Below are 13,248 nucleotides of genomic sequence, written 5' to 3'. Positions count from 1 at the left end.
AGGCTCATTGGGTGTCAGTGTTCTTTGTCTCTCTCTCTGTGTGGGTGCAGGCTCACTGGGTGACAGTGTTCTCTCTCTCTCTCTCTGTGGGTGCAGGCTCACTGGGTGACAGTGTTCTCTCTCTCTGTGGGTGCAGGCTCACAGGATGACAGTGTTCTCTCTCTCTCTCTCTGTGGGTGCAGGCTCACTGGGTGACAGTGTTCTCTCTCTGTGGGTGCAGGCTCACTGGGTGACAGCGTTCTCTCTCTCTCTCTGGGTGCAGGCTCACTGGGTGACATTGTTCTTTCTCTCGCTCTTTGTGGGTGCAGGCTCACTGCGTGACAGTGTTCTCTCTCTCTCTCTGTGGGTGCAGGCTCACTGGGTGACAGTGTTCTCTCTGTCTGGGTGCAGGCTCACTGGGTTTCTGTTCTTTCTCTCTCTCTGTCTGGGTGCAGGCTCACTGGGTGACAGTGTTCTCTCTCTCTCTGTGGGTGCAGGCTCACTGGGTGACAGTGTTCTTTCTCTCTCTCTCTCTGTGGGTGCAGGCTCACTGGGTGATGGTGTTCTTACTCTCTCTGGGTGCAGGCTCATTAGGTGATGGTGTTCTCTCTCTCTCTCTCTCTCTGGGTGCGGGCTCACTGGGTGACAGTGTTCTTTCTCTATCTGGGTGCAGGCTCACTGGGTGACAGTGTTCTCTCTCCCTCTGTCTAGGTGCAAGCTCACTGGGTGACAGTGTTCTTCTTCTATCTGGATGCAGGCTCACTTGGTGACAGTGTTCTTTCTCTGTCTGGGTGCAGGCTCACTGGGTGACAGTGTTCTTTCTCTGTCTGGGTGCAAGCTCACTGGGAGACAGTGTTCTTTCTCCCTCTCTGTCTGGGTGCAGGCTCACTGGGTGACAGTGTTCTTTCTCTGTCTGGGTGTAAGCTCACTGGGAGACAGTGTTCTTTCTCCCTCTCTGTCTGGGTGCTGGCTCACTGGGTGACGGTGTTCTTTTTCTCTCTCTGCCTAGGTGCAAGCTCACTGGGTAACAGTGTTCTCTCTCTCTCTCTGGGTGCAAGCTCACTGGGTGACAGTGTTCTTTCTCTGGGTGCAGGCTCACTGGGTGACAGTGTTCTTTCTCCCTCTCTGTCTGGGTGCAGGCTCACTGGGTGGCAGTGTTCTCTCTCTCTCTGTGGGTGCAGGCTCACTGGGTGACAGTGTTCTTTCTCTCTCTCTCTCTCTGTGGGTGCAGGCTCACTGGGTGACAGTGTTCTCTCTCTCTGTGGGTGCAGGCTCACTGGATGACAGTGTTCTCTCTCTCTCTCTCTCTCTCTGTGGGTGCAGGCTCACTGGGTGACAGTGTTCTCTCTCTCTCTCTGTGGGTGCAGGTTCACTGGGTGACAGTGTTCTCTCTCTCTCTCTCTGTGGGTGCAGGCTCACTGGGTGACAGTTTTCTCTCTCTCTCTCTCTCTGTGGGTGCAGGCTCACTGGGTGACAGTGTTCTCTCTCTCTCTCTCTGGGTGCAGGCTCACTGGGTGACAGTGTTCTCTCTCTCTCTGTGGGTGCAGGCTCACTGGGTGACAGTGTTCTCTCTCTCTCTCTCTCTGTGGGTGCAGGCTCACTGGGTGAAAGTGTTCTCTCTCTCTCTCTGTGTGGGTGCAGGCTCACTGGGTGACAGTGTTCTCTCTCTCTCTCTCTCTCCGTGGGTGCAGGCTCACTGGGTGACAGTGTTCTCTGTCTCTCTCTCTGGGTGCAGGCTCACTGGGTGACAGTGTTCTCTCTCTCTCTCTCTCTCTCTGTGGGTGCAGGCTCACTGGGTGACAGTGTTCTCTCTCTCTCTCTTTGTGGGTGCAGGCTCACTGGGTGACAGTGTTCTCTCTCGCTCTCTCTGTGGGTGCAGGCTCACTGGGTGACAGTGTTATCTCTCTCTCTCTCTCTCTCTGGGTGCAGGCTCACTGGGTGACAGTGTTCTTTCTCTCTCTCTCTATGGGTGCAGGCTCACTGGGTGACAGTGTTCTGTCTCTCTCTGGGTGCAGGCTCACTGGGTGACAGTGTTCTCTCTCTCTCTCTGGGTGCAGGCTCACTGGGTGACAGTGTTCTCTCTCTCTCTCTGTGGGTGCTGGCTCACTGGGTGACAGTGTTCTTTCTCTCTCTCTCTCTCTGTGGGTGCAGGCTCACTGGATGACAGTATTCTCTCTCTCTCTCTCTCTGTGGGTGCAGGCTCACTGGGTGACAGTGTTCTCTCTCTCTGTCTGGGTGCGGGCTCACTGGGTTTCTGTTCTTTCTCTCTCTGTGTCTGGGTGCAGGCTCACTGGGTGACAGTGTTCTCTCTCTCTCTCTCTGTGGGTGCAGGCTCACTGGGTGACAGTGTTCTTTCTCTCTGTGGGTGCAGGCTCACTGGGTGACAGTGTTCTCTCTCTCTCTCTGGGTGCAGGCTCACTGGATGACAGTGTTCTCTCTCTCTCTCTCTGTGGGTGCAGGCTCACTGGGTGACAGTGTTCTCTCTCTCTCTGTGGGTGCAGGCTCACCGGGTGACAGTGTTCTTTCTCTCTCTCTGTGGGTGCAGGCTCACTGGGTGACAGTGTTCTCTCTCTCTGTCTCTCTGTGGGTGCAGGCTCACTGGGTGGCAGTGTTCTTTCTCTCTCTCTCTGTGGGTGCAGGCTCACTGGGTGACAGTGTTCTCTCTCTCTCTGTGGGTGCAGGCTTACTGGGTGACAGTGTTCTTTCTCTCTCTCTCTCTGTGGGTGCAGGCTCACTGGGTGATGGTGTTCTTACTCTCTCTGGGTGCAGGCTCATTAGGTGATGGTGTTCTCTCTCTCTCTCTCTCTCTGGGTGCAGGCTCACTGGGTGACAGTTTTCTTTCTCTATCTGGGTGCAGGCTCACTGGGTGACAGTGTTCTTTCTCTATCTGGGTGCAGGCTCACTGGGTGACAGTGTTCTCTCTCCCTCTGTCTAGGTGCAAGCTCACTGGGTGACAGTGTTCTCTCTCTCTCTCTGGGTGCAGGCTCACTGGATGACAGTGTTCTCTCTCTCTCTCTCTGTGGGTGCAGGCTCACTGGGTGACAGTGTTCTCTCTCTCTCTGTGGGTGCAGGCTCACCGGGTGACAGTGTTCTTTCTCTCTCTCTGTGGGTGCAGGCTCACTGGGTGACAGTGTTCTCTCTCTCTCTCTCTCTGTGGGTGCAGGCTCACTGGGTGACAGTGTTCTCTCTCTCTCTGTGGGTGCAGGCTTACTGGGTGACAGTGTTCTTTCTCTCTCTCTCTCTGTGGGTGCAGGCTCACTGGGTGATGGTGTTCTTACTCTCTCTGGGTGCAGGCTCATTAGGTGATGGTGTTCTCTCTCTCTCTCTCTCTCTCTCTGGGTGCAGGCTCACTGGGTGACAGTTTTCTTTCTCTATCTGGGTGCAGGCTCACTGGGTGACAGTGTTCTTTCTCTATCTGGGTGCAGGCTCACTGGGTGACAGTGTTCTCTCTCCCTCTGTCTAGGTGCAAGCTCACTGGGTGACAGTGTTCTTCCTCTATCTGGATGCAGGCTCACTTGGTGACAGTGTTCTTTCTCTGTCTGGGTGCAGGCTCACTGGGTGACAGTGTTCTTTCTCTGTCTGGGTGCAAGCTCACTGGGAGACAGTGTTCTTTCTCCCTCTCTGTCTGGGTGCAGGCTCACTGGGTGACAGTGTTCTTTCTCTGTCTGTCTGCATGCTCACTGGGAGACAGTGTTCTTTCTCCCTCTCTGTCTGGGTGCAGGCTCACTGGGTGACAGTGTTCTTTCTCCCTCTCTGTCTGGGTGCAGGTTCACTGGGTGACAGTGTTCTTTCTCTCTCTGGGTGCAGACTCACTGGGTGACAGTGTTCTTTCTCCCTCTCTGTCTGGTTGCAGGCTCACTGGGTGACAGTGTTCTCTCTCTCTCTCTCTGGGTGCAGGCTCATTAGGTGACAGTGTTTTTTCTCCCTCTCTGTCTGGGTGCAGGCTCACTGGGTGACAGTGTTCTCTCTCTCTCTGGGTGCAGGCTCATTAGGTGACAGTGTTCTTTCTCTGTCTGGGTTCAGGCTCACTGGGTGACAGTGTTCTTTCTCCCTTTCTGTCTGGGTGCAAGCTCACTGGGTGACAGTGTTCTCTCTCTCTCTCTGTCTGTCTAGGTGCAAGCTCACTGGGTGACAGTTTTCTTTCTCTGTCTGGGTGCAAGCTCACTGGGTGACAGTGTTCTTTCTCCCTCTCTGTCTGGGTGCAGGCTCACTGGGTGACAGTGTTCTTTCTGTCTGGGTGCAGGCTCACTGGGTGACAGTGTTCTTTCTCTCTCTCTGTCCGGGTGCAGGTTCACTGGATGACAGTGTTCTTTCTGTCTGGGTGCAGGCTCACTGGGTGACAGTGTTCTTTCTGTCTGGGTGCAGGCTCACTGGGTGACAGTGTTCTTTCACTCTCTCTGTTTGGGTGCAGGCTCACTGGGCCTCTGCTCTGCATGCTGCCAGTGGTCATTAGGTTGAAACATGTAAACCCCCTTACCAAGGCAGCATCCAGCACACTTCCCTTTCTCTTCCAAATTGTGCACCATTTTTTGGGCACTTGGATGCCACATTGTGCCTAAAAACAAGTGCCACTGAGCCCAATTTCTTGCCCATTTGTCTTAAGTAAACTACTTGTTTTTTTTAGTTATCACTCGTGTCACATCTGAGCAGCCTCTGTTCTTAGAGGACCTCATTTTACGATGACCTGGATTTGGCAGTTGTATTGATTTTGAAACTGTCAGTGTTTGTCGTCATTACAGTTATGAAATTGACTGCAACTTACGGCATCCACAACAATCCAGAAATTGTTGTCAGTGGTTTTCTGTTCCTCCATAGGGTACGCTATTAAAGTTCCCACAGATGGAAATCAGTTAGAAATTACTGAACTGACAAGAAATTCTCTTTTTACGCTACAGTATCGATGTTAAAACCCCCAAAATGTTGTGCCTTATTAATGAGGCCTAACTGCGATTTAATGCTGTACCGAGTCATAACTACTGCTGAGAGATCTCTCCGGTCCCAGTAAACTAATGTTATATTTGTATAATGTCAAAATTTTCCATCCTGATAAAAATTCTATGGTTTTCACATATAACTAAAAATATTTTTAAAGTTTGTTTACAATATTTCCATTTCTCATTGTGTGTCCCCCAGCCTTTATTTTTCTCTCTATAAAATTTATAAAAAATGAAGGATAATCAGTGCATTTTGCTTCCTGGTTTGTTGTCTGTGAGAATTCTTCAGTGTGATTTGCTACTTCCTCTGCTTGTTAACGTTGCTGTTGCTGGATGCCCGGTGCCAGATTCAAATTAATGCCAGGAAAGGTAAAATCTATGCCACCCTTGCTTCAAATCAGCAACAAGAGCTGTTGCCTCGCCACTAAATCCAAGCCAATATATATTAAGGAGGGACCATTCTCTTGCACAACAACAGCAGCGTATCAATTTTAGTTTCATGAGATTGAAATTATTTGCTCGATGATGTGTCTTTCTAAAAAAAAATGATGGGGTATATTTAAGTTCAATAAAATGCTATTTGTTTAGAATCAAGGAAATGTTAATGCAAAAGTGAAAGGTACAAATGCATGAAACCTTTCATCATCTATTTCTCTGGAGCAAGTTATAGTTTCAAATAATGAATTAGGGAGCTTGATCACATATCTTTTTTTTTCATGGTCTTACTTTCATTGCAGGCATCACAACCGTCCTGACTATGACCACACTGAGCACGATCGCTCGTAAATCCCTGCCCAAGGTTTCATATGTGACCGCCATGGACCTCTTTGTGTCTGTTTGCTTTATCTTTGTGTTTGCTGCACTGATTGAATATGGGACCTTGCACTATTTTGTCAGTAACAGAAAGCCCAGTAAAGACAAGGACAAGAAGAAGAAGAATCGAGTATGTACCCTTATCGTAATAATATTCTTAGATGCAATTGTTCATGTTGGATTTACAAATGTGATAAAACTATGCACCACAATAAATGTAAGGCATGGAAGCACTTCTTCAAAAGATTTGTCATAGCTTTTGCTGTAGCACTGTCTCTTTCAAAGATTGTAACACTGCTCTTTATTTTTTAGAAGAAATATAGGTAGCTGTGCTGAAATATAGCATGTATTTGGAAGGGAAATTTCCTTTGGGCATAAATACGGCACATTTTGGCCTCCATGAACCCTTCTTCTTTTTCCATTTAGAACGAAAGTGCAATCTATTTTACTAAATGTGATCATTTGATTAAATGATTGGTTCATCCTTTTCTGCAGCATTTTAGTGACCTAACCTTGGATCACCATGAGAAAATGCAAAGCCTGCATTGTTAAAATTTGCTCCCATTACATTCTGATTCTGTTTCATGCTTACATGTCTACCAAACCCTTCGTTAGACCTTAACCAGTTTTTACAATCTTTGACATGAGAATTAACCAATGTACTTGTTGGCAGTTCATTGTAACCAAATAATTGTGTTAATCATACCATCATACTTTTCAATCAATGCATTTTAAATAACTTTTACAAGTTTATTAACCAAAACCAAGAATAAAAGATAAGGAAAATTATTTATGCACTGTATAAATATTAAGATGCATTTTAAGGAACTATGATTCTCATCTGGGCATTCAATTCCAAATGCCCTCAATGTAGTCCATCAATGAATGTACTAGGTTATTCAGCATGGATCTCTGTGTCCTGTTCTACACTGAGTTTCTTACTACTTGTTGATTCTTTGAGTTGGGCCGACACTCCCTTCTACTGTATTTCAAGATTTCATTTGCATTTTGTTCATAATATGTCCCTTTAAGCTTTCATTAAATATTTTTATTCTGTTTTGTTTCTGAAAAAAAAAAGCTTCTTCGGATGTTTTCATCAAAGGTACTTTATATTTATTTTTACAATAAAAATAAATATATTTAATTTTAGAATGTATGTTTGTTTATAGAACAATGTTTATTGTTTGAATGTGTGTCCTTTTTGCCAGAGATATAGTCTGTTTTTGTTAACATATTCACCAATGAGTTGATGTTATTAATATCACAAGGAAAAATGCCTTCCCCTTTTGAAGAGGGGTTCAGTATAATTGAAGGTCATTTGCTCAGTTTTACTTCTTTCTCCTTCTGATGTACACCTTTAATAGCTGACAGAACAGGACAGACTAGCCAAACTTGCTATTATCTATGCAACATGTTTTCAAACCCAAGTACAGCTATCTGAACATTGATGGTGTCACATAAATGCAACTTCATTCTTCTCTTAAATCATGCAAGTGTTTTTCCTATCTCTGTGTATATCTTTGTGAATACATGTCTAGCACTGCAGCTGAACATTCTTCTATCTCTCATCACCATTCTCTTTCCCCTCACTGTGTGGTTATTTCCTGTGGTCATTGTAAACCAACACGAAAAAATCTTACCCAAATGGTTGGCATTTTGAATAGTGGGTAGAACTTTGGATCTGCCCATTAAAACCACATTGAAGTTCATACAACATGGGACTCGAACTCAAGTTCTGTCGAAGGGTCATGAGGACTCGAAACGTCAACTCTTCTCTTCTCCGCCGATGCTGCCAGACCTGCTGAGTTTTTCCTGGTAATTCTGTTTTTGTTAAGAAACCCCTGTCTAGATGTATTTATGAAACTCCCACCTCTTTACAACCTTAATCAACAGCAGAGTCAAAAGACGCCTTATTTTTAAACTGTGTCCTCTAATTCTCATCTCTCCCACAATGGAAACATCCTTTTAGCATCCACCCTGTCAAGCCCCCTCAGGATCTTATATGTTTCAATAAGATCACGGCCTGAATTTCACACTTTGCCGCTGGTGGGTTTTTAGATGGTGCGCGAGCAAGCGTGAAATAGAATGAATGGGCTTCCTGCTGGGTTCCTACCCACCCCAACCTCTCAGTAATTTTATGTTGGGATGGGTGTCCATCTTGCCCCAATTGAAACCCTTAAGTGGCCATTAATTGCCAATTAAGGACCATTTCCAGCCCCAATTTCCAGGCTTTCAGGAGGATTTCCCGGGTGTGGGGGGAACCCGAAAATGATCGGCTTTAGGCCTTGGGTGGGAAGGGGTCTGAGGGTGCACCTCCATCAGAAGCCCCCTTCTAGCTTTGCATCCCCCCACCCCCCCCACCCAACTCTGCCAACAACCCTGTAAGGTCAGGTGGCCACTGGACCTTCCTCCCCCATCCTCCAACACCCGGCCTCTTCCCCGACACCCCAATCACCCCAATCCCTTCCAGGCCTTCTCTACCACCCTGTCCTGCCCTGAGACCCCAAAAACTTACCTTCCAGCCCAATCCCAGGATTTGGGCTCCGATGTCTTCAGGAAGTTCCTCTTCTGTCCACTGCAGCTTCTGTTGCTGTAAGGACTAGAGAGTGCTGGCCAATGAGACTTCTCCCGAATGAGGGGCAGAAGTCCCGCTTGCAGCCAATTGATGCCCATTTGAGCATGAAATGGCTGCAGGCCAGGCAGAGTCAGCTGGGATATGTTCCCCACCGATTCTCTGGATGGTGGGACAGGAAACCCCGCCATCTGAAATATCCTGGCCATACCTTCATTCTTCTAACCTCCAATGGATACGCTTCATTGCAGGAATGAGTTGAGTGAACCTCCTCTGAACTGCTTCGAATGCAATCATGTCCTTTCTTAAATAAGGAAACCAAAATTGCACACATTACTCTAGATGTGGTCTCATCAATGTACTGTACAACCGTAGCAAAACATCCCTACCTTTATATTCCATTTCCCTTACAACAAATGCAAACATTCCTTTTGCCTTCCTAATCATTTGCTGTACCTGCATATTAACTTTGTGTGATTCCTGTACCAGGACACACAGATCCCTATGTACTACAGAGTTCTACAGTCTCTCTCCATTTAAATAAAATGCTGTTTTTCTATTCTTCCTGTCAAAGTGGATAAGTTCACATTTTCCTACGTTATGCTCCATCAGCCAAACTTTTGCCCACTCATTTAACTTATCTAAGCCTTTACAGATTCCTTACATTCTCTCCACAACTTACTCTCCTACCCATCTTCATTTCATCAGCAAATGTAGCAATCATACATTCAGTTCCTTCATCCAAGCCATTGATATAGATTGTAAATCTTTGAGGGGCACCAGCACTGATCTCTGTGGCACTCTATTCTTTACATCTTGCTAATCCAAAAATAACCTTTTTATGCCGACTGTTTCCTGTTAGATAGCCAATTCTGAATCCATGCTAATACGTTAACCCCTATATTATGAGCTGTTATTTTGTGTAGTAACCTTTGATGTTGCACCTTGTCAAATTCTTTCTAGAAATCCAAGTACACTACATCTGCAGATTCCCCTTTAGCAACGTTGCTTGTTACTTCCTCAAAGAACTCCAATAAATTATTCAAACATGATTTTCCTTTCACAAAACCATGTTGATTCTGCCTGATTAAATTGAGATTTTCTAAGTGCCCTGCTATAACCTCCTTAATAATTGACTCCAGCGTTTTCCCTATGGCAGATGTTAGGCTAATTGGCCTGTAGTTTCCTACTCTCTGTTTCCCTCCTTTCTTGAATAGAAGAGTTACATTTGCTATTTTCCAAACTGATGAGACCTTTGCAGAATCTAGAGAATTTTGGAAATGCCTAGAAAAGGAAAGGGATCTGTGAAAGATGAGCAGGAGATGGATATTATGGAGTAAATTCTCATTTAAGTCCCAACTACTATTTGCTTTTTAACTGAAATATGCCTACATCCATTTCAATACAATATTAATAATGGTTTAGTTAAGGACATACCAGGCCATGTGCAATTTTTGCATAATTTTACAATTGTTTCAAGCCTGGCTTTCGGTGGCAGCACGAACAATTAAACTAGCCTAAGATCAACTTAACACATTTAAGAAATATTTTTAATTAAATGATAATTATGTAATTTGCAGTTTTCAAACTTGTTTCAGTACATTTCATTTCAAATTAAAATATTCTCTGAAAATTGTTCTGAAGTGGAGGACCATGATGATAAAGATGAATTCAATATATTCTCCATTTTATGCATGGTGGGAAGATTGTACTCCTTCAATGTTGAGAATGTTTTATTTTTAATACATATAGTGAAAGAGTGATAAAGTGATAGGGTTGGTTTTCTGCCTTATGCATTTCTACTGCCAGTGGGATTTGTGCAGACAAAAACACTATGGATCGCTAGCTAGTTTTGACAATCAGATTTTTTTAATGATGGTACAAACAGCTCATGGAATCGTCACAGCACTTATTCTACATCTTTACAGCCTTTTAAAGGCAAATCACATTTTTGTTGCTTTATGCAGCTTCTTACATTAACTACCCATTTCCTTTTGTATTTACCAGTGTCTCTTAAAGCGCTGCTGATGCAAAATGCCCATCCATTCTCTGGTGCATTCCTAGCAACAGGTTATATAGGCTAAGAACTATATAAAATGCTTTGACTGCAGCAAATCCCATATAGTCACCATGCAAGCAAAGTGGCAAGCATCACTTCTTGTGTCACTGTGCAATAAGATGTGTTTGAACAGACCAAAATTTCCATCATAATTTCATTTCATGTTAACAACAGAATTTGAAGAAATAATCATTATATTCTTTAAGAAACAAAGGCACTTGCTTCAGGGATTACAATCCAATGCCTGCAACCATAAACTTTATGGAATAAACTCCTGTCAGAACCAGTTAATAAATCAATTAGCTCTTTTATAAAGAAGCTAGGCAAATAGTTGTGAATTAGATTCAAGATTGTAGAGGCAAATATTATCATAGAGTTTCACGTGCCCTATGTAAGATTATAGTTCAATCCCATTCTAACCATAAGAATGGCATTTGTGGAATCACTGGATTTGGGTTAAATGCCAGTTCAAAAACCTGGAAGTCATTGCTTTCAGAAGTTAGAGAGAATTGCCAGAATTTTGTCATTTGGGAAATCCTGTCAGTGTTGTTTGCCTCAATCAGCATGATAAATAATGTAATGATTGTCCATTATTATAGAATAATAAATATTATGCTGGGAATAGACTCAGGGTTATATTTGATCCCATTTATTAATTTAAAAATATTTTATTAAATTTTATAAACCAATAATATCCCTTTAAAAGATTTTTTTTTCTTCAACTTCACATACCTAAATTGGGTTGATTGACTTTTATCAGTCCATAATCTCTAATGTTCCAAGGTCGTTAATCTCCTTTTGCACTCTGAACCATTTAATCAAATCACTCACTTCACAGAAACAATCAAAATCATTGTCCCAGTCTTTTAGTTGTGTCATTATTACAAAAGCTTAGATTTTGAAAGACGTGGCACATAAACAAATCTCTATGATGTACTTCTTCTAGGGGCTATGGAAAGAGCAATGGGTGATACCTTACGATATAATGAGGTTTATTTTTGTCTTTACCGCCTGGGTGGTAATCTGGTGGAATGGGTCATTCATCCTTTATATAACCCATTTGATTTTCTTTCTATTTAGCTCAAAAAGAAAAACTGTAGAGTAGAATTTCAACTTGCTGCAAGGGCATAAAACTTGCATTCTGGATCAACAATCCATTACAGAAACTGGATAATTTTCATTTCCACAAATAAAACTGCCTGGTTTCTATAACAGGGACTGACCTTGAAGGCCATTTTTCAGGCTGGGTGGCCAAATTAAAATCCACATGTGTGTTTTTGACTAAGATTGCATCATCTCTTTTCTAGGTGAGACAGGCAGTTTAAACTATTCAAAATATTCTAACTAGAAATTAAAAGTTAGTTGCCAAACAATCACAACAAATAATAAGATTTTGGAAATTTCGGGTGCAATTTTCTGGATTTAGTCCCTGCCAGAATGGGAACCCGATTCACAAAAGGGTGGTTTTTAGCTGTGGCTCTTTAACTCAGCCACAACATTCAAATTCTGCTTCCGGGTTGGGGAGGTGAGTGGGATGATGTGTCCATCCTGTCAAGGAAAAATTTCTAAATAATGGGACATGGGTCACAAGAGCTCACCAGCACATGGAGTTTTGAGACTACAGCAGTCAGGGAACTGTGAGGAGACCTGGGAGGGCTGTTCCCTGGATCTCTCACTCTTCTCAGGAGGTCCTGATGTGGGATTTGTGATGCTGCAGTGAAGTGAACTCTCCCAAAGATGGGAGGAAGAGGACAACCTCTCCAACCAAACAGACACAGATGGAAGTGGCCAAGAAGTAAACAGCAGAAGTGTTGATACTCCAACTAGAGAGAGTGCACCCAGAAGATCATGAGAATAGGAAAGGTGATTGGCCTAATATTTTCAGGTGTCAAGCCCCACACTCTGATTTTCCCACCATTCCCCTGCACAACACTCCTCAGAACAATACACCTTGCAGCTCCACTCATTTGTCTCTCTCCAGGGACCTTCTCACATCCCCATCCAAGGAGTCACCAGTAACACTCATCCTATTGCCCTCTCACTCCCATCCCTCACAGTGAGGGATGCACAAATATTGTCCTTTGTTCCTCTCCACACATGCCATTATGAACCAACACCCCTCTGCTTTCTCTCTTTGCAGGAGAAAAGAGCACACAACTTGTCAAGTAGCACTTCCTTGTTGCCTGCCTTCACCACAGCTTTCAAACAATTCTGCAGCTCCACCTTGCACCTCTGATGAGGGTAGAAGTCACACCACTGCCAATAGCTCCAGCAGCAGCAGGAGCAATACCAGCAGCAGTACCAGCAACCTCCTCCTCAACCACATGCTCCTTCAGAGGAGAGAAAAAGAGATTCAGCAAGTGGTGGCATTACAGTGAGAAACACTTTGGTGGCCATTGGTAATGCATGCCCACCTGCTGCACTGGGAAGGAGATCTTATTCCAGGAGGCTGTAGATGTCAGAAGTGACCTGCCGTGAGAGCCTGAAACACTGGTGCTCAGACATGGTGATAGAGCTGTCCTCTGCCTGTTGACTCTGTGTTAGAGGTGTCACCTCTTTCCAGCTGGATCTTGGCGTCCTCCCCTCTGCCCTATGAAGGAGCATGTCACTGAGGAGAAGGCAACTGGTGGTACTGCTGGTATCGTTCTTGCTGTTGCTGAGCTGGTGACAGTTGTATGACTCCTGTTCTTATCAGAGGTGCAAAGTGGGTTGCATATGCTGTTTGAGAGCTGTGGCGAAGACAGGCTGCAAAGAAGTGCAGCTGCAGATGAGTAAAGTACTAGACAAGTGAAGCGGCTTCCATGTCTAAGAAATTAGCAATCACCTGTCAAGCAGTGAGAGCAATCTTTGAAAGAAGGAGTGCTTTGCACAGTAGCCTCTCAGTTTCTGGC

At 44.6% G+C, this 13,248-nt stretch overlaps 1 protein-coding gene across 1 annotated transcript in view; it reads left to right on the top strand.

The window, feature by feature from the left end:
* Positions 1–13,248, top strand: part of LOC121281589 (gamma-aminobutyric acid receptor subunit gamma-2-like) — a 404,445-nt gene that overhangs the window by 385,731 nt on the left and 5,466 nt on the right. Inside the window, exons 9-10 of the mRNA XM_041194589.1 lie at positions 5,651–5,856; positions 6,805–6,828. Of these exons, the coding sequence (XP_041050523.1) occupies positions 5,651–5,856; positions 6,805–6,828 (230 nt within the window). The remainder of the gene's footprint in view (positions 1–5,650; positions 5,857–6,804; positions 6,829–13,248) is intronic.

This window comes from Carcharodon carcharias, chromosome 8 (assembly GCF_017639515.1).
Source record: "Carcharodon carcharias isolate sCarCar2 chromosome 8, sCarCar2.pri, whole genome shotgun sequence".
Lineage (NCBI taxonomy): Eukaryota > Metazoa > Chordata > Chondrichthyes > Lamniformes > Lamnidae > Carcharodon > Carcharodon carcharias.
Note: the sequence above shows the minus strand (reverse complement) of the source record. Positions and strands in the feature narration are given on the sequence as shown.